Source organism: Leguminivora glycinivorella, chromosome 8 (genome assembly GCF_023078275.1).
Source record: "Leguminivora glycinivorella isolate SPB_JAAS2020 chromosome 8, LegGlyc_1.1, whole genome shotgun sequence".
Lineage (NCBI taxonomy): Eukaryota > Metazoa > Arthropoda > Insecta > Lepidoptera > Tortricidae > Leguminivora > Leguminivora glycinivorella.
The window spans coordinates 12280426-12302600 of NC_062978.1; the positions used below are offsets into that span (position 1 = coordinate 12280426).

General features: G+C 38.5%; 2 protein-coding genes across 5 annotated transcripts; one reads left to right on the top strand and one right to left on the bottom strand.

Annotated features, from left to right (window-relative positions):
- The first annotated feature begins 3573 nt into the window (after window positions 1–3573).
- Window positions 3574–12789, top strand: LOC125228941 (calumenin-B). Its single transcript, XM_048133661.1, has 8 exons — window positions 3574–3592; window positions 3669–3773; window positions 4330–4549; window positions 7233–7392; window positions 7916–8042; window positions 8414–8535; window positions 9572–9684; window positions 11195–12789. The coding sequence occupies exons 3-8, from the start codon at window positions 4335–4337 to the stop codon at window positions 11418–11420; spliced, it is 963 nt and encodes a 320-aa protein (XP_047989618.1). The 5' UTR covers window positions 3574–3592; window positions 3669–3773; window positions 4330–4334; the 3' UTR covers window positions 11421–12789.
- A 707-nt stretch (window positions 12790–13496) lies between these two features.
- On the bottom strand, window positions 13497–21945 carry LOC125228879 (facilitated trehalose transporter Tret1-like). Of its 4 annotated transcripts, none has more exons than XM_048133580.1 (9): window positions 21582–21945; window positions 20997–21075; window positions 20649–20768; window positions 20114–20269; window positions 18114–18281; window positions 17498–17630; window positions 14415–14641; window positions 14095–14289; window positions 13497–13926 (listed from the first exon to the last, which is right to left on the bottom strand). In XM_048133580.1, the coding sequence occupies exons 1-9, from the start codon at window positions 21593–21595 to the stop codon at window positions 13657–13659; spliced, it is 1362 nt and encodes a 453-aa protein (XP_047989537.1). In that variant the 5' UTR covers window positions 21596–21945; the 3' UTR covers window positions 13497–13656. The 4 variants fall into 4 exon arrangements, with proteins under 4 accessions (XP_047989537.1, XP_047989535.1, XP_047989536.1 ...); XM_048133578.1 differs by having other exon boundaries at window positions 20997–21106; XM_048133579.1 differs by having other exon boundaries at window positions 20997–21137; window positions 21582–21668.
- Window positions 21946–22175: the final 230 nt, after the last annotated feature.

The following is a 22175-nucleotide window of genomic DNA, read 5'->3' on the forward strand; positions in this document are numbered from 1 at the left end:
AAGCTGAGTAAGTCGGGAGTGTTCTTAGCCATGTTTCATGAAAATCGGTCTACTATGTCGCGGTCGGGGGTTTTTTCAAAATTTTAATTCTGTTGCATCTTTGTTTCAAATTGAAATTTGCATTGTATTTGTAACGTAGTGATTCAACTCTCATCATCATCAACCACAGCAACCACTATTGAAGGTCCCATTCTCACAATGGTTCTGGTATAATACGCCCATAATCCGACAAATATTTGTGTTCCTATTCAGCGCCGGCCCGTGCTCTCGATCAGGGTAGAGCGAGTTTGAGTTTCAGCGCCCTTGGGAAGAAGTTTCACTACAGAGGAAAAAAAATCGCGAGCGTAGCGAGCGCGGAATTTTTTTCACCGTAACGCCGTAATTTGAAGATTAACGTAATACAGAATTTATGAATTTCATGTAGATTTCACACCTGTGGAATTTCATCATACAAAGTACGAATGTGACAAAAGGTTGAACTTTCTCAGTTGCACCCTAGTATAGTTACGTGGGGTTGAACGTGAATCCACATAATGTAACAAACAAAATGGACACACAACATGTACATAAATAACAAAATGTGTAAAAAAAAAATAATGGAGTACTATAGTGCCCAAGTCAGGAAAGCAGACTTGAAATGAAAACGCGACCGCTGCGAGTGTGGAATAATAGTAAGCGCGAGCGAAGCGAGCGCGATTTTTTTCCGAACTTCCAAGCTTTGACCTCCTGCAAAGCTGCGGTCGTTGGCATATTTTGGGGTATTTTGACTTCACAGGGCGGCATGTTCCCGGTTTTTAGGCCATATATTTCTCCATCACTATTATTTTTATATATTAAGAGTTAATTAAGAGATTTACTCCGGACTCGGTCGTCACCGTCGGGGTGCCCATTTCGGTATTTTGCCACTAAGTTCCCTTCGGGATCTTATTAGTGTTTTGAAGTTCGCTCATCATCTTCTGCATGTGACTCACAAAATTGCGCCTCTCTGAGACGTTTTGCGCCTTTGGCTTTATGAGGAACTATGCTTTGGACTATCGGATAGACTCATATTTTTGCATTTGGATAGCGACGTAACTTTGTCGATCGGCCGCACAACAATGTGGTTCGTCAAGGGCTGGAAATGCTAGAATCCTGCTTTTACGGCGCCCTAACAACAGCGCCCTTATGAATGTTGGTATATGTTGGCAATGTGGCCCAACTTTCCACTTAATCTGAAACCAAATCTAGATTTTCAATATCTGGATTCATTCTCGACTCCTCTCGTCATTTTGTGATATGTGCGCGCCCACACAGTGTATTATTTTTTGTATGGATTTTTCCACATCCTCGATTTTGGCGCCCCCTTACCATGTGGCGCCTAGAGCGGCCGCTCCACTCGCTCTACCCTTAATCCGGCCCTGTTCCTATTTAATTAAGATGTAAGCAGTGAGGCCACCCAGATTTTTGATGCAGGGCAAGGGTGGGGCAATTTAGTTAACGATGTTAAGGTTGATAGTAGTTTCTAAGTCAAGTTTAATGGCATTTGCAAGTAAATCGGAGATACAGACGTGAATTTTCATTTAAGTCGGTTAATTCATATGGGTAGGTATGTAACCAATAATATAGTTATTATTATTGATTACATACCCATACCAACGTTTTCGCCGCAATATTCGGCCGAATGTTCGGTTACGCCATATTTTTAAAGCGGGTGTTGAGATTAAAACTATTAAATGATTGATAATGGCTACATAATATGTTACTACAACTATGTTCTTATGATTTAGTGGATAACTCAGTTAAAACAACTCTGAACTCTTCTCAACTCTTAAACTACGGTATTTTTTTACATATTTTGACGTATCAATTATCTCTTTTTAGTGGTTCCTTAGAAAGCTACTAAAATAGGAGCTTATTATCCAATGGAATACGTAAGATCTTAATTAGTTATTTACTTTGTTTATTCAGCAATGCAACCGAATTATTCGGCCGAATACGAACATTGAAAAATTTGCTGATTTTTTTTTTTTAGTTTATTCAGAATCCAAACAGTCACATAAACACATTATATATTGGCAATACAAAAATGTACTGAAAAAAAAAAGAAAATAGCTACAAAAGACCTGGAGGTTCATAATTGTACATTCTAAATAATGTTTACTTAATGAAAATATGAAAACAACATAACGTAACGTAATACAAGAAAAATGAAACTGCATACAAGTTTTACCGAATATTCGGACCATCTCTAAACTGAATACTACATTTCAAAAAAATAAACGGAAATAAATGTCATCTACAAAGAAAAAATGACCAAGGCCTCAGAGTGTCCAAAGCTGGAATCGAACCAGCGTCCTCCGTTTTATAGCCACGGATGCTTGAACCACTCATCCATTCGGCCACGGTGACAGGGGTCAACATTTTCAAGTATATGACACAATTACTGAAGGCTTATGGCGCCCCCTGCCATCTCTGAGGTAGTAGCGAAACTAGTTCGATCTCCTAACTGAATCGACACATGTGACTACGAGTTAGCGAAGAGACATGGCACTGAGACCTGTAAACTCTTAGAACATATAAATTATTTTTTCTACTCCAGAAGTGTTATTCATAATTTACAGGGTCGTGCATAGATATTTAAAACCCTACATAAAAGTCTATTCCCCAAAGTCAGCGTCCGCCGACTTTCCGCGCATGCGCGCAGTAACGAAAAAATTGAAAACGCATTGTTTGGCTCTGTAACCATGGCAACGCATTGTTATAACGATACTGCGCGCGTGCGCGGGATGTGTTTGGGCAGCTGCGCTGACAGTGCAAACCTTTGCGTCAAACTAAGTGCATGGTCGTAGAAAAAGTATAATATGTAACGGTGTTTAACTGAGTCAAAAAATACTCGTGGCGTCTTTATTAACAATTTTCGGCTTTGCCTCAAATTGTTACCCACGCCACTCGTCTTTTTTGACCTCATTTAAACGCCTGTTGCATAAAATACTATTAATAGAAAATATTTTAGCTTGTACTCTTTAGTAGAAACTTTACTACTAACTATAAACTGAAATAAATGTCATATACGAAGAAAAAATGACTAAGCCAAATGTCTGCTAAAGGAAATCTCTTGTTGACGACACGCGTCTTTTTTAAGTTTTTTAGACCTACACGGTTGTCTATTCCATTCACTTCTAGGAAAAAGGGCGCTCGAAGCCCGTAGACGTGGGATTTGAAATTCAATGCCATAGTTCCTTGAATTTAGGGAAATTATACACTACAGGTAACACTTCACCGTTACACGGTTTGACATATACGTTCGAATACCGTATATTTATACACACTTATAAGTTAATAATATTATCTTTATTTAAAACTTGCTTTACCTACTATATAAACACTAAACAGGACCATTCTGTGACAGGACAAGAAATACAATTAATTTTCGCAACATTGTTTGATCAACTAGTAAAGAAAAATTTAATGGTTGTTTTTGACATTTCATCCTAGCAAAATATTACAGTAGGTACTGAACGTGTTTTTATCTCACTCAAGTCAGTTCAGTTCAGTGGTTCGTTCAGTTGATTGCTTGCATCAAATTTATCCCCGGTATCCTATCCTACTACTCCTAGCAGGCAACTATGGTCGCGCGATAAATGATACTCGCACTTACTAATAGTACTCGTCAGACCATGCTACCCGTGCTACTCAGCATCGCCGGCTGTTTATTGTCTCATCTAGCGGAAACGGAACGGGATAGTTGGCCGTTGCTACGTGGCCCGCGTTGACGTGGCGATTTCAGTTTACAGGCGAGTGTTCTGGACTTTCTGGAGTATTTCAACTAAAACCCAGTAAAGCAGTATTCAATTTTATTACATCTAACAAATTTGTAGTAGGTGTTGGTGTAAAAGTGAACGAATAAGTTATATTTCGGTAATGGTATTTTATTTTTAATTAGATACTGAGCAATATAATATATTGTGAACAGAAATTGAAAAATTTATATGTATTTATCAAATACCACTTTTTTCAGCTTTTTATACTAGTAGTAGGTACATATCTGATTTACTTATAGTTTTATTTAACCAACACACGAAATTGATTGGTGATTGATATATGAAATACTATCATGTAGACTCATTTTTGCACTGTTGTTTTGGAATTTTAATGAATACCATTGTAGTTCAAAAGTTGAATTTATTTAAAGGAACTCAGGACTAGAGGGTTAGCTAAAGTTTTTAAAAATGGATTGTTAATATTTTAAAGGAAGTCTAAATTGGTAGTAGGATTAATAATTTTCAAATTCATTTCTGGTAGTACCAAAGTATACTGTTGATATCAGAAAATGTCCTCTTATAATTCCAGATAAAATGTTGACCTCCCTGTATGTCTTACTGGTGGTGACGGCAGTATGTGCCGGAGTACCAGAGGACACTAAAAGGATGATGGATCACCTCTCTGATGCCGAGCACTTCAAGAATGACCACCACAACAAGCAGTTTGATCATGAAGCCTTCCTTGGGGAGGATCAGGCCAAGACTTTTGATCAGCTGCCTCCTGAAGAGAGTAAAAGGAGACTGGGTGAGTTTTTGTTTCCTTTGCATATTATATCCTCCAAATTTTAAGTAAAAAAAATAATAATTCATGTTTCTTTAATACTGGCTTGTCCTTAATGTTTCTTGTTACAAAAATGAAAAAGAGGAGTAGATTGCTCATTAAAGGGTTATCTGGAGAGGTCAGACAGGGTGAGCTATTTACCTTAATGCCAAAAATATTTATTCATAATTTTTCAGTAGTTGAAACTATGTGATAATGCTACTTTTATATGTGTTCTAAAAACCTTGATTTTAATTTTTTTTATTACTTATTTCATTCCAGCGTGTAACTAAAGGTAAGATCCCTTGCACTGAATCAAAGCTTAATAGCCATTAGCTATATACTATTATTTCTTACAATGTTGTTTTTTCCCTTAAACCTCTGGATTTTATTATTTGTGGTTAAACTGGGAATAGTTAATACCACTGAAACAATTTTTTTAGTAAGTTATATATAGTAAGAAGAAGAAGAAGAAGAAGTTGTATAGAGTTAATTTCTGGTATTTTTTTCTTGGTTTTTTTTTTGGTTGTTTTTTTTTTTTGTATGGATTTTTCCACATTCTCGATTTTGGCGCCCCCTTACCATGTGGCGCCTAGAGCGGCCGCTCCACTCGCTCTACCCTTAATCCGGCCCTGCTTAGGCCCCTCCCACATCTAGCGTCTCGCGAGCGTAGCATCGGGCCAACTGTATAGCAAAGTCTGACGCCGCGTCGGCGCCACAGATGCGGCGTCTTTTCCCATTGAGTTGGCCGACGTTGTTCCTTTGAGTGCCACATGAGTAAGGGATGCCAAGAGTCTGCAGTATGTTAATCGAAATTGGACCTAGGATGTTGCAGGGGTCAATAGGCTTTCAGTTCTTCTCACTATCAGACCATTTGCTTGTTTCTCACCAAAGTAAAATAAAATAATATTTAGGATATTTCGATATTAGTGCGGAAAAGATTAATTTTTAAATTGACACGAGTTACGAATTATCTTTTCGCACATTTAAAATTGGGGTATATTGATTATGTGTTAATTATGTGTGTTTATCGTTGTCACAATTTGGATTTCTTTCAACCCATTTTTGCTAAGAGTGGCACTGAAACTTAGTAGTTCAAGTGCTCTGCCTACCCCTTTATGGGATACAGGCGTGATTATATGTATGTATGTATGTTCATTATGATAAATGTGAACAACTTAATTAAAATAGCTCCATAAATAAACAGCTCTAGTTTAACAACGTGCAATAAACGACCGACACCAGCTGAACTAACTCCAACGTTATCTTTACTTAATCTCGCCGAGTCGTTAACCTATTGTTCCAATTTAAAAGATAAACGCCAATTTCCTTACAAGTGAGGCGATATATGTACATGTTTAATATACTTTTTACACGGTGTAACATGAGGGAACCGAAAGATTTTAACTACGTATTACTGAGGGCAAAATAAAGTTAAAATGTTATAACCTAATTGTAATTTTTTTAAATGTTTATTTTATTTTTTTATTATAACTCTGAAAGTAGCCAATCCAGAAAAGTTTATATGACATGTTAATCTCCTAACATGGTTCGGTTCAGCAGGAGCCCAGGGTGCTAGGCATGGGGTGGGAGGAGGTTACCCAAACTGCTGGAGACTGGAGAAAATGGAGAAATATGATTCGAGCCCTACACCCCAGCAGAGGGTAACAGGATGCAAAGAAGATGAAGAATATGATGAGGAATACGCTGTTAAAAGTTATCCGGCTTCCTCATGTTACACCGTGTATTAAAAGTGAGACATTTAAGAAGAATGTTTGTTAACTTTATCTTTCCGGTCGCGGAGATAAGACCGTTGATTGATTATCTTTATACTGGATATTTCAGTATAATGAACTGCTGTTGCTTTCAATATTAAATTCTGTTTTATTAATATTTTACGTAATAAGCACGTAATAAGTATAAAATTTACAAAATGCTCTATAACAAAAAAGGAAAATCGAAATATCTTTATCTGCTCATAACATAATAATATGTATATCGCTCTGCAAAGTGATGGAGAAGCACATTACTTAAGACATTTCGATTTTTAATTTCTGGGAATGATCTCTATAATTTTTAAGTTCCGCACGAGCACGAAACGACGCCTTAGCCAATAGCCATACATATTTCATGAAAATTGGTTAATAAGTTTTTAATTATCTTCTTAACCTCATCTTATGATCATGTCATGGTTATAGCTAGTAATCTTTGATGGTGAAGGTTGAAGTACAAGCTGTGACAATAATAAGATGATAAAGTGTCTAGACTGAATGCAACGAGTGAGAGAGCGTGGGTCGCGTCACTGTTATTAGCAACGCCAATGAAACCAATGTTGCGTGACCAAGATCCCTTTGCGCGAAGGGCCTTAACTGCTTTTTGTAAATATTACGATTTTTTGCCGCAAGAGAAATAACAAAATGTTGTGCAAAAAAACTTTGCCGCGTAGTCGACAATTAAATAAATAGGTATCGATGTGAAGAGGAGGCTGTTACGTATTTAACGTAAGGTATGTATTTAGAATCGTAAGATCAGAAACAACATGGTTGCCAGATTGCTGCACTTTTAGCACCAGCCAGGGGTAATACTTGTAGGGTACCGCTTGGTAATCCTTACTACGGATAATTTGCAACTCGACCTCCCATTTAAAATTAAATGTCAATGTTCAATTCCAGACTGATCGTAGACAAAATAGACGTGGACGGCGACGGTTTCGTGACCCTTGTGGAACTGAAGGACTGGATTCGGTACACACAGAAACGGTACATCGAGGAAGATGTGGAGCGTCACTGGAAACAGCACAACCCGCAAGGCGCTGAGACCATTCCTTGGGAGGTATGGATATGGTTTTAAAACTTCTAAATAGACACTTGTTTTGACGACCGATCAGGTCTAGTCGGTAGTGACCCTGCCTGCTACGCCGCGGTCCCGGGTTCGAATCCCGGTAAGGGCATTTATTTGTGTGATGAGCACAGATATTTGTTCCTGAGTCATGGACATGGATGTTTTCTACGTATATAAGTATTTGTATATTATATATATCGTTGTCTGAGTACAACACAAGCCATCTTGAGCTTACCGTGGGACTCAGTCAATCTGTGTAAGAATGTCCTATAATGTAATGTTTAAAAAAATAATTTAAAAAAACTTTTAACCAAATGTGTCGTATGTCTGCATTCGGCATTCATCTAGGACGCACTTGGTTTAAAGGCCATCTTTGTAAATATAGTTTAGTTTCTGAGTGATAGTTTTATGTAGATAATTTTCCTTTGTAAAAACTTTCAGTTTAATAAGAAAACTATAATTTTGCGTCAGTTACAATAGTTACATAGTATGACCCTCTGTTTGATGATTCCAGACGTACCAGAAAAACGTGTACGGCTTCATGGAAGAAATGTCCCCGGCAGAGCTCACGGCACCGAACAGCGAGGGCTTCACATACTCCAACCTTCGCAAGAGGGATCGTAGGCGCTGGACCTACGCTGGTACGCCAAAAGATTTTTTTTTATTTTAGGGACAATCTTACAACAGATCAATCTAGTTTCATGTTAAGTAAAGCTACTAATAAATGTATTCAGCAGGATTCGAACTTGAGACCCTGTTTTTAGTCAAAATACAATGCAGGTTACTAACTAGCGAGGCTAATTGCTTCCAATAATGTAAATAAGTCTAAGTCAAAAGTCTTTACTATGCTCATCTTCATTTATAGACAAGAGACTCGCTCTGCCTTTTAGCTAAAGCTATGAGCTGAGCGAAGATAGCTGTAAATGAAGTGGTTCAATTGGTCCATAAAAAAAATCTACACTCACTTGTTTTCCCATCTTTTGTGTGTCATTTAATTGTGGATATATTTCAGATGGGGATGCGGACGACGCGCTGAACCGTACAGAATTCGCGTCGTTCCTGCACCCCGAGGACCATCCCAACATGCGCGACATTGTCGTGCTAGAGACGCTCGAGGACATCGACAAGGATAAGGTGCGTATTGCGTACACACTCTCTTTAACCTGGACACAGTACTCGACTGACTCGTTAGCGCTGACGTGGGTTCAACGTAGATATCAATCATGATGTGTATTGTATACACTGCAGCGCTGGCAGCCTTTTAGAACTATACTACAATAGGCTAGTTCACTATAATTAAAATAGTGAGTAGTGTAGTGCACGAAATAAATATGGAAAGTAGTTATGTTTCAACATAATTTCCATTTAATAAGTCAAAGAGAACGATATAAAGTAAATGAATTGACCGTGACGTTACTCCTCAGTATTTCATAGTAATTCCATAAAGCAATTTAGCAAATCGTTTTGACAGTTCTTAAAAAGAAGCTGATTTGACTAGTAGGAAACTAGCCTATTCTATACAGTAAGTGAGTAAGTAAATATTCTCTATCACACCATAAATAATACATTTTACATGTAATACTACAAAGAGATGACATATGTAGTGTGAGCGCTGACGCCACTGCTTTACTGACACGACGCAACCGAGTCCAGCACTGCGGGGCTATCATGCTTGCAATTTTATCACTTATCAACGTGGATAAGACATCTGCGACTCTCACACTGACATAAGTAAGTACTTACAGATGTAGTGCAAAAAAATTTGCTTTCGCATTGTTTTCCGTATACAACAACGTACGGAAGTCAGTCTTAGTACAAGATGTACTGACATTGACTGAACTAGCATGACAAATACGAACGTTTCCGGAAAAATACGAAGGAAACTCTTTTCGCATATCTGTACCAAAACGTGACCGATGCTTTATCCACGTAGATATTACCTAAGTGATAAAATTTAAAGCATAATAGCCGGGCTGAACACTTGCTTACGGCCGACGGTTAGCGCCTTTGGTATGCGTTGACAGTCGGGCGAGCGGCGTTTCCACATCGAGCCTTAGAAAGTATCGAGAACTAAATAATAGATATGCATAATTGCTTATGAAAAGTATAATACTGTGTCATAAAAAAGTGATAGTAACTTGTACGTAAAGTAGTATGGTTGTTGTTCCAGGACGGTAAAGTATCCCTGGAGGAGTACATCGGCGACATGTATCAAGCCGAGGAGGGCGAGGAGGAGGAGCCCGACTGGGTCAAGCAGGAGCGTGAGCAGTTCACCGGCTACAGGTCAGTGACACACCATTAAGACACAGTATAAAACCAGTAATAATTCTTCTAACAAATTTTGCGCCGCGCGGTTTGTCCTTGAGTAGCGCTCGCACGCAGCGAGGTGCAGAGAGTACATGTGGAAACGGACGATCGCAGTCGCGCCAGTACACGCCGCCAAGGTCGCGCGCGGCGCGTGCAAGAGAGCCAAACACCGATCGCGGGAGATTTACTACTGGGTCGTCCTTATACTGTGATTAAGATATCACTTAGATTATAAGGCAAATTCGAATCGGCCTGCTAAACCACTTGAAAGTTGGAACACATTTTTTTACGCTATTGCGTGGCTGCCATTTATCAACCTACCAACAAAGTGCAAGCTGACTTTCATGAACTGGGTGAATCCACGTAAAAGTAACTTGATTCACGAGCTCATTGAGTGTTAATTTGAACTACAGCTGCAAATTAAAGGATCTATGCATATATCTGGAAAGTAACACTTATTTAGAGATAGACTATCACTTGAACTTGCGTCGTGAATAAATGGAACATGTCATAAAATCGTAACTCATTTTACTCTTGCCGCGGATTGACCCAATTACGATTTTTTAGGGTTCCGTACCAAAAAGGTACAACAGGAACCCTTATGGTGCGACTCTGTCCGTCTGTCTGTCCGTCTGTCACATTCCTAAATATCTCGAGAACTACTAATGCTATCGACTTGAAATTTGGAATAGTTGTGAACATTGTAAACCTCTACAAATAGAAAGTGTATTTTTTTTAAATATATTAATTTTAATTGTAGAAAATGGCCAAAATGAAAGGGGGGCAAACTGTAAATTTCAAGTTACTAGGTCAAGTGGGGTATCGTTGGAAAGAGCTCAAATTGAACGTAAATAAGCTATTTTTTATAATTTTTTTGTTGTGGAAAAAAAAAGAATTTTGAAGGAAAATGTAAAAAAAAAATACCGTTCCCCCCTTATCTCCGAAGTTTACCAACGAAAAATTATGAAAATTTTAGTAAACATTGGTTTTATGCTAAATATTACAGGAAAAATATAATCGTGTTTGTATTTTGAATACTTTTTTTTTTAATTCACAAAAAACTTTTCAGATTTTTACTTTCAATTTACCCACCCTTGCGGATGTATATCGTACTTCAAATTAATACGAGATGTTACGTAAACCATCTTCTGTCCAATAAAGTAAAAACTGTTTAAATCGGTTAACATTATAAAGAATTATCCCTGAAAAACCAGGTCGCGCAAATTAGTTAGCAAATTGACCGGGAGATGGCGCTATACACAATAATACTCATTAGTGCCTATACTTTTGTCTTCTAGTCGTCATTAGAGTTATATGAAAATATGAGATTATTTTTACTAGGTAGTTTGAAAGAAAGTTTGTACGGAACCCTCAGTGGGCGAGTCCGACTCGCACTTGGCCGGTTTTTTTTAATTTTATTCCGTGTTAAATGTGAGTCGAAACGCGAAATGGCGCAACTGACAAAAGATATCTTCATTGTTTCCAGAGACACAAACAAAGACGGTCACATGGACGCGAACGAGGTGAAGGACTGGATCGCGCCGCCCGAGTTCGACCACGCGGAGGCGGAGGCGCGCCACCTCGTGTTCGAGGCGGACGGCGACGCCGACGAGCGCCTCACCAAGCCCGAGATCCTCGACAAGTACGACCTCTTCGTCGGCTCACAAGCCACTGACTTCGGAGAGGCGCTCGCCCGCCATGACGAGTTCTAGAACGTTCCCGGATCTCTAGCCGAGTCTCCATCGCGGGCGAAGCAGACTTATTAATGAGGAATGATTTAATTTCATGTAAACCCAGGGACTTTAATCGATGAGCCATATAGTCAAACTAAATTTGCGATTTTAATGTGTTCGAGGTTAACAGCGTCGCCTCACCGAGCTTGAGATCCTCGACAAGTACGACCTCTTCGTCGGCTCATAGGCTACGGACTTCGGAAAGGCGCTCGCCCGCCATGATGAGTTCTAGAACCTTCCCGGATTTCTAGCCGGCGAAGCGGACTCATTAATGAGCAATAACTTAATTTCATGTACACCCAGGGACTTTAATTGTTGAGCCATTTAGTAATTTTAATGTGTTCGCCCGCCATGAGGACCTTCAAGGAGCTGTAGCTGAGTCTCCATTGGGGACGAAACAGACTAATTAATGAGCAATTACTTAATTTCATGTACAGTGAGCTGCAAGTGTACGTTCAAATTGTTAATTTAATGGAAATTACATTCCTATAATATTTGAAATCCTTTGCTTCCTAACAGAGCTCTCTGTCATAAATTACATAGGACTTACTTGACGAAATTTACCATTTCGAGACTTCTATACGACGAAATGTCAGAAATCGGAAGATGGTATAACTTAGTGCCAAATGCCAATACTTCTTTACAACCAGCGTTACACTTGTGAATTGTACATGGACACGAGTTCAGTTGGAAACAGTTTTTACAAAAGTTGGATTGTTTCTCGCTAGCAACGTACAAAAATCTAATATAAAATTGCGCAGAGACTTTTTGCAGTTAGCGTAAATTAACAGATTATATTTGAATAACAAAATGTAAACTGGTTTGTTTACATTACTTTTAAAATCTCTACTAGCTGCAAAATGCTACTGCATAATAACTTAGAAAATACATATAATGGCAGTTAAAGGCAACTTATTCCTTTATGCTTAATACTTTAAAATTCTAACCCATTCCATGTCGGCAATCTCTATCTCATATACAGTACTTAACACGTATTTTTATAATTATGACTTTGCCATATTTTTCTACTCGGCTCTAATTATAGTTGTAAGTTTAGATTTAGTTCGAGACCAAAGTTCAGTGGATTTCTTATCTATATTTAAGGTATTCTGTTGTATTTTATATCCTGTTGAGTCTCATTATGAAATATTTCAATTCCTTATGTAGGTATGTAAATCTCCTACTTTTGTGATAAAAATAATATATGCATTTATCGTATTTATTTCGAGCTTTTTGCTAATATATTGTTAAGTTTTGTTAAGTCAATAACTGAATAAATATTATGTAAGTCTGGGTTCACTAATAATTTAAGTTCTGTACTTTCAGAAATTAAATACTTACATTTTTATAAAATAGTTTTCATCACCCAATTGAAAGTGTGTAAGCATTACAAGATGGGTAAGCGTTCCATTTAAAATCTCTGGTTATTACTGCTCTGGACCAAGTGAAACAGTTACAGGTGTGAAAAAATTGAAATATCTGACAACTGAAATTATACTACCTACCTAAAGTACTTACCTGGAGCTACTATTATGTACTATTTTTGTAAACTGCCTTGAGGTCGATACTTGCAAATCAGGAGTGAAAATTATGTTCTAAAAACCGGCCAAGAGCGTGTCGGGCCACGCTCAGTGTAGGGTTCCGTAGTTTTCCGTATTTTTCTCAAAAACTACCGAACCTATCAAGTTCAAAACAATTTTCCTAGAAAGTTTTTATAAAGTTCTACTTTTGTGATTTTTTTCATATTTTTTAAACATATGGTTCAAAAGTTAGAGGGGGGGGGGGGACGCACTTTTTTTCCTTTAGGAGCGATTATTTCCGAAAATATTAATATTATCAAAAAACGATCTTAGAAAACCCTTATTCATTTTTAAATACCTATCCAACAATATATCACACGTTGGGGTTGGAATGAAAAAAAATATCAGCCCCCATTTTACATGTAGGGGGGGGGGGGTACCCTAATAAAACATTTTTTACCATTTTTTATTTTTGCACTTTGTCGGCGTGATTGATATACACATTGGTACCAAATTTCAGCTTTCTAGTGCTAACGGTTACTGAGATTATCCGCGGACGGACGGACGGACGGACAGACGGACAAACAGACAGACATGGCGAAACTATAAGGGTTCCTAGTTAACTACGGAACCCTAAAAAGTTGGTTATCTTATCGTTCAATTAATTGTTAAAAAAAAGTAAGTTTATAATTATTTCAGGCTTCCAATTTATCCAAATTGACCGATTCATCTAATGCCTTCTCTTTCTTTGTCCTGAGATCCAAATAAATCTCGCTCAAGCTTCGCGTTTTGGTCTCCGGAACGACCAGGATAACATACAAAGCAGCGAGTAGGCAGACCAGGCTGAAGAAATAGAACGCCACGTGCGCGCCCACCGTGGTGGCCAGGGGCTTGAAGAATAACATTTGGAAGAAGTCCGAAAGTGACGTCATCGACATTGTTGTAGCCATCACTGTTCCTCGGTACTGAAAAAGTCAAGTTTTTTTAAAAATTAAAATTATGAATTTTGTGTGATGTAATGGCTTACATGTAAAATCCGTAGCAAGCGCGCTCGCCAGGTTTGCTTTTGCTCATAAATCATACTATCGCGGTGTAGGTACCTAAGTACCTAAAATAGAGGATAAATAGGTTACCTTGAAAGAAAATATTTCACTGGTAAGTATAACCGACACAGGCTGCAAGCCCGCAGCGTCGCAGAAAATGCAAAGGCACAAGGTGAATATCGGCAGCCAGCTCGGCGCGGAGATTCCGAGGCTTCTCACTAGGAAGAAGGTCGCCAGACCGCCCATGCTTAGACCTGACACTAGTGAAGTCGAGAAGAGGAGTGGCTGTAACAAAAAAAAAGGCAGCCGTAAATTGGGGTTACTTTGATTCGTGAGGTGACGTTGTGGAATAGGGACTATTCTAGGGACTTCTTCGGCCGTTAGTTTCATCCAGTCAACGGTCTGCATACCTTTCTCCCAGCCTTCTCCACAATGATGGAGGCCAGCGCGGAGCCAGCGACCTGCACAGCGCCCAGCGCCATAGCCTGCTGGTTGGGCGTCAGCACGAGCCCCGAGCCCGCCGCCATACTGAAGATATCACCCGCGAAGTTCAGAACTGGCACGGAGCCGCACACCTCACGGGCGAGCGACACCACCACCGCTATGCGGAACGCTCGGAACAGAATCTTGTCGGACACTGAAAGTGAAATGTTTCAGTCTTGATGCTTGCATGGGATACATGGGCAATTGGGCATGTGTGAGCTAGAGTTAGATCATCGTGATCATTCAGAAGTAGAAGACAAAGGTGACATGAGAGGTTTTAATGGTTTTACTTGTGCGTTTTTGTTATTTCTAAAGATAATTTTTAAGAAAAAAAAACCGTCGCCTTTCGGGTTCTGGTGAAAGTTACTTGCGAATGTTGGATTATGTAGAAATGTGTAGGTATTTTTTAAAACTGCTTTTAATGCTTTAATTATTAGATGGCAACATAAATGAATATACGTATAACGTTAAGGTTTGAGGAGTTTCCTCAATTCCTCATGAATCCGATATTATATTATAAGAAATCGAAGCTTGACAAACTTTGACTTGAAAACTCAATATGCTTAACAAACATAACTAAATAAATAAATGTCACTGTTCTGAACTTAAATGCATGCTTTTCTTGCAAAAATACCAAAGTCACTTATGAGTGTGCCGTTCAGATTTGAGGAGTACGGTTCTGACTATCATCAGCAGTTCCACTGCACCAAATGTCACTGTTCTGGACGCAAGTGCATGCTGTTCTTATAAAAATACCAAGGTCACTATAAGCGTGCCGTTCAGATTTGAGGAGTTCGGTTCTGACCATCAGCAGTTCCACTGTACCAAATGTCACTGTTCTAGACGTAAGCGCATGCTGTTCTTATAAAAATGGCAAAGTCACTATAAGCGTGCCGTTCAGATTTGAGGAGTTCGGTTCTGACCATCATCAGCAATTCCGCTGCACCAAATGTCACTGTTCTGGATGAAAGTGCATGCTGTTCTTATAAAAATACCAAAGTCACTATAAGCGTGCCGTTCAGATTTGAAGAGTTCTATTCTGGCCATCATCAGCAGTTCCACTGCACCAAATGTCACTGTTCCGTACCTAAATGCATGCTGTTCCTTTAAAAATACAAAAATCACTATATGTATGCCTTTCAGATTCGAGGAGTTCCCTCGATTTCTCCAGGATCCCATCATCAGAACTGGGTTCTGAGAAAAATGGGACCAATCTGTATGTATATACATTCAATTAAAAAAAAAAAATCAAAATCGGTCCAGTAACGACGGATATATCGGGGAACAAACATTAAAAAAAAAAAAAAAAAAAAAAACATACAGACGACTTGATAACCGTCCTTCTTGAGATATGAGGCGACGCGACGGTTAAAAATATAAAGCTAGGCAAAAAAGAGTAGAAATTAAAAAGTATCAATATCATTTATAGTGTCGTCCCGTTTACTCGCACAAATTTATAAAAAAAATTACTATTTTTTTACCAGATTTTGCTATTTAATTTTTAGTGTAACCTATCCAACCTTCGTACCAAAAAGTTATGTAAAAATAGGACGAATACTGGCCAACGACAGGAAAAGCATAATCTGCCCAAACCCTAGTTGGTGTCATGTCAAAACCACAGTCAAATCCTACAAGGCAGTACAAACATTAATTCTCCGTAAAAACATATGTAGTTTATTAAAAAAAAAAAAAAGAAATAATACAGAACGGGTCACCGCCGACGCCTCTGCAAGTCTGCGTGCTGAGGGCCCGCTTGTATCACTGGTAAGTCAACCCAGTTCATTAGAATTAGCCACATTTTTTTATTCTAAAAATATACCTACCAGTCGAAGTATTTCTGGGATTTCCCAGAAATTTGTGCCGAAGTACCTAAAGCTAGGTTTTACCGATGCCTATTGGTAAAAGCCCGAAGTGAGGAGTAGGTTTTAGTTTTACCGTACTTCGGGCTTTTACAGTAACATATAAATTAATTAATTACATTGAAGACTATACGTATACAGTAAGAGTAAGAATTAAGACGATACAGGAGGGGTCAATTCTCCATACAAGCGCTCTCGACTATTTCCTCCCTGGTTTTTGAAGATAGAGAGATCTGTGTCGGACCGTTTTGATTTTTTTGTTACTTATTCTATATCTTTACAGACGCTAGAGCCCATCAAAAATTTCCAAAAACGGCCTTATTGATTATGGCGCAAAAAAGGTGTGGTATTCAAAATTGGTACCAAGTTTTTTTCGATAAATCTAGTTAATAACACAAGTATATTTAACTAAAATTTCGTAATGAAAGGGGGGCTCCTTTCCATTTTAGCATTTTCGCTCCTGTAGCCTCTTAACGGAGGTCGACAAACTCTTTTACCGCCTACGCTACAGCAATTTGTTGTACCTATTCCTGTTAGTCTGAGTCTTTCTTATGAAATCTGACAAGGACTCTCAATGTTAAACGATTATTTGAGTTTAACTCAATAAAATTAATGACGAATGAGTTCATTTTATTTAAACGAGTGAGTAAAAGGATTATTTTTAACACAAATATTTGCTTTACTAACATTTGTCTGGTGCCATTTAATATGAATATTTGTTATTTGAAATACCTAAATGTTTATAAAGGTTCTACACTGCCTAAAGTTCGAATTAGTTGACTTCAAATTAGTTTTTTTTTTAAATACTACGTCGGTGGCAAACAAGCACACGGCCCGCCTGATGTAAAGCGGCCACCGTAACCTATGGACGCCGGCAACTCAAACAGTGTCACATGCGCGTTGCCACCCCATTAGAAATATTAGAATTAGTTGGAAGCAAAAAAGTCGACTGTAGGTCACATTCTTTCGTTTTTTCCTCTTTTTCTGAAAATTATCAATAATTTAGTAAAAATGAAATTGCAGTAGGTATTATTGCTTGTTTATTTAGCTATCAAAACATAAATAACTAATGAAATCGGTTAAGTAGGTAATTTTCAGGTTGTTATTTTTGTAGAAAACAACATTGTTTGTATGCTGTAAGGTGTACTTACAAACAGCTTTAAGTATGAAATTGCTGCTGCTCTCGTCCTTCGTCTGTTCATCCTTGATGACCTGGAGCTCGCGACGGACGAACACGTCATCAGCGCTGCGGCAGCGTAACCATCCGAGGACTCTTTTAGCTTCCTGAAGGAACACACATGTATTTATTCTCAGCCAAAAGGTGTTACCAATCTGGCCAAAGTATATACCTATTTTATTCAGATTAATTATCGATTTTTTTCTCTAATATAAAAATATAATATAATATATATTTATATTTAAATATAATATAATATTTATATTTGGATTTGATTTTTTTAAGCTGCCGAGCCAAAGGTACTCTATTTTAAAGGCGCATGGTGGCGCCATTTTTCCACCTCACTCACACTTGCATGTAAGAGGACAGGGTTCACAGGGTCAAGGTGTAAACATATAGAATTTCTAGACAGTTCATTCCGTTGTCGCGGTCTTCAGTGGCGATGCTAGACAGGCGAAATATAAGTTGAGTGTTGTACTTTGGTGATGGTAACTGTACATTTTTATTTTGCATGTAAAAATACGCAAGTAAGCACGGGTTAGATATTAGAATTACTTAGCATGTAATATTTTTGTTTTAATTAGTCATACCTCCTCTTTACCAGTCCGCATAAGGTAGGAAGGTGACTCGGGCATCATTAAGAACAGTGCCAAATGTATCGTGGGCAGTGACAGGCAGACCCAAAGGACAGTGTTGTAACTCAAAATGTCTCCTATTATGTAGAGGAATAGGTTCCCTGATGTGTGGAATAGGATCACCTGGAAGGAAATGTGACTTGAAAATGTAATCGGCTCTTTGTTTCGTCATCACTGGAACAACAAAATTTAAAATTTACAGTGGGATAATGTGCACCTAAGAAATTCTCTACCCTGGCCCCGTAGCCGAATGGCATTTCTCCGACGTCAAACGAAAGCGATACGCCGCTGGCTCTGTCGCGCCAATACGCAAGCGCGATAGAGATAGATATCTACTAGCGCTTCGTTTCGTGAGCGTTTCGTGAGCGTTTGTGCCATTCGGCTAGCCACCCTGTATTCAGGAATTTGCTCTATGTACCTAGGTTACTAGATAAGTTTTGCAATACACAAATATGACACAAGGAAGTGGCCAAGCACTATTTTTTTTTTAAACTATAGTTCCATAGACAATGTTTGGCGGGAAAACATTTTCGTTTTTTTTTAAATTTCTTAATAAAAAAAAAATTGAAGTTTAATCATGTCGGCGTGGTCTAGAGACGACATAAGAATTGTAATTCGCTACAACTTTGAGAGGGGCCTGTCGTTAGATGACTGTCTTAAGGAAATGCAAACTGTTTTTAAAGAAAACTGCCCTCATCGTACGACTGTTTATCGTTGGTTTTGTGAATTTAAACGCGGGAATTTTGAGGTTTCTGATGCACCATTCTTTAGGTAACGTATCCAAAGTAGAAGAAATGCTGCGAGTTGACCGTCGAATGACCTATAGGCAAATAGAAGAATCCCTGGGCATTAGTGCACCAAGTGTTCACAAAATTTTGCACGACATTCTCGGAGTAAGAAAAGTTTGCACTCTATGGGTACCTCACGACCTTACCGAGGAGCAAAGGGCCTGTCGAGTTAAATGGTGTAAGAAAATGTTAAAACAATATGAAAACGGGTCAAGTGCTTATGTAAACAGCATTATCACAGGAGATGAAACATGGCTGCATTATTATGACGTGCCATCAAAAAGTAAAAATAAAGTTTGGCTCTTTGAAAATGAACCTACGCCAACACAACCCCGTAAATCTAAATCTGTTAAGAAAAAGATGATAGCTGTATTTTTTACAAACCGTGGTATAGTGGATCGAGTTGTTCTAGAGAGTCAGCGTACGGTAACATCTACCTGGTACACTACAGAATGTTTACCTCGGGTGCTAAATAAACTTCAGGAAATCCGTCCCAACTCAAGACTCGGTACTTGGCATTTTCACCATGATAACGCACCGGCACATCAGGCGGCTCAAACAGTCAATTTTTTAAAGAATACCGGGATAAAAATGGTTGAGCATCCGCCATACAGCCCCGATCTAGCACCATGCGACTTTGCATTATTCCCTGTTATCAAAGATAAGCTGAAAGGTAGAAAATTTACCAATGATGAGGAACTTTTAAGGGCCTGGGACAATGAGTGTGCTTTACTTCCAGAAAAAAAATGGAAAGATATTTTTGATGATTGGTTTTTACGCATGACTAAGTGTATTAATTGTGACGGAAAATACTTTGAACGATTGTAAAAAATAAAGTTGTTTTGCAAAATTTACCTAGTAACCTATGTAGAACATGCTCTGTTTTCATGTCTGTACTGTATGCGTAAATATGTAGGCGTTCTTACTGCCAAGTTTGTGGAAAGTTAATGTAGAATCCGTTAGGGTAGATACAGATATACGTACATCATAAACGGCGCATTGCTTGACACTGGATCCACAATATCAAATTTAGCCTTTATACTTGTAGTTAGGGGTAATACCCGAAATTATTCTTCTTCTCAGTCGTATCTATGTTCAGAGTAGTCGTGGTCGTTGTGTGAGGTGTGTGGTGTGTGTCTAGTGGTCATGTCTGATGTTGTAACTTACTAGTGTTCCCAAGAAGCCACGGATGGTGTCCTGGCTGATTTCCTTGGTGTAGAGTGGGCAGGTGACGTACGCACCCGCGCAGCTCACTCCTATGGCTGCACGGGCGAGGATGAACGCCCACATGCTCAGCGAACTCAGCTTTATTATCCAGCAGACCTACAACACACAGATTTTAGCAAATTTCTTTAAATTCCCTATTTTTATAAACTTCATGATAATCATCCTGTCCTGGATGGTTTTGGCCACGTCTACGGGGTTTGTAGGTACCGGTTAGGGAGAGCAACGATCGAAAGCTCTCAAGCGGATCACGTAGCCTATTTTTGTAGTGAATGTACCTTACTCACAACAGGTCAGCCCCCCTCTGACAGCACTTCAGATCAGACTCCAACCGTTACCCTGGTTTTTGATGGTTTGCAATTTTATACTCAACTCAAAGTATATATGCCTCCACTTCGACCGATCTTGTGTCAGTCTCCCTCAAATCAAAGCAAATGCTTGTTTTCGCGTCCCACTTTGCTACTATCGATAAACTTACACCACCCATAATAGACATGAAGATCAGCGTCAGTTTCCTCCCTATGCAATCACCCATGAACGCCATCAGGTAGTTAGCTGGTATGCTCATCAAGTACGGTAGCGCTGCTATCCACGAAATCTGGAACATTTTTTAAAGTTTCTTATGATCAATAGGTAATCAAAAACTGTTAAAGAATTTAAAAAAATGTTTTATAAGGGGCAAAGTTGTTGTTTAACCGTACGTTTGGTCGAGCAAGGGAAAAATTCCAATATTCGCGAGCGTAGCGAATATTTCGAAAAGTGGTACGGTTCGGTAGTGGTCCTAAGTATTATAAAAACATGTAATAAAATAGTGGTACCTACTTACTTCGGTATCGGTGAGCGGCCTGCCAGTGGGAGAATCCTTCGACTGCAGCAGTAGAGTCATCGGCGATATCCACCCGATGCTGGCTCCGTACACGAACACGGGCAAGTTTACTGTCATGCAAGGTTATAACCAACCGATAAACTTTACAAAATAAAAACAAAAATACTGGTATTAATTTCGGACAACAAAAAACGTACGGAGTTATGGAGCATAGATTGGTTATAGTTTGCATTCAATTGTCTTTCAGAGAGAGGTATATGTCCAAAAGATAGAGAATTGTATTATACTAGCTTTTACCCGCGGCTTCGCTCGCGTTAAATTCGAAAATTGTGGAATGCTCCATACAAACTTCCACCACTCCTTTTAGGGAAATCGGGGGTTAGAAAGAGACAAAAAGTAGTCTATGTCACTCTCCATCTTTTCAACTATCTCCCCTTAAAAAATCGTCAATCGTCGTGGCTCCGTTTTGCCGTGAAAGACGGACAAATAAACAGACACACACACACACACTTTTCCATTTATAATATTAGAATGGATTTCCTGTACTTACACAACCCTTAAAATTAATAAATGCAGAATACTTACTTAATACAGCACATATTATTTGATTAACTTTACTGCCTTCTCCGAACAGAAAATAATATTTCTTCATTTTTTCAATATATTTTGTATGACGAATCTTTTCGTATGACGTACATAATTTTATCAGAAGGTATTATAAATATTTCGTGGGTTAAGACTTTGCAATTGTGCCTTCCCCAATGTGCACGTTATACTGAATCTTTATTTAAGCATTGCTATCTCTATTATGAATATGTAGTTGCCATGTTTACAGATGAAATTGATATGATACGTAGCTATTTAGACAAGTATTAAAAGATATATAGTACGAGTTCTTAACCAGATCTATAGTCCGGTCTGGCAGAAGGCATGAAACTTGGCATGTATATAGCTTATAGTATAGGGTTATAAGAAATAAAAAAAAATAGAAGTAGAAACACGCCAAGGTGTCAATGTTTCCCCTCCTACCCCCACTTTTGTATCCCTGTTTTCAGTTTTTTTTATATTTCCATTAAAACCGTGAAAGCTACCATCACGATGTCTAGCAGAAGTATATTCTCCATAAAATTGTCTACAATATTGTCTTTGGAAGTATAAAGCCAGAACTTATAATTTTCA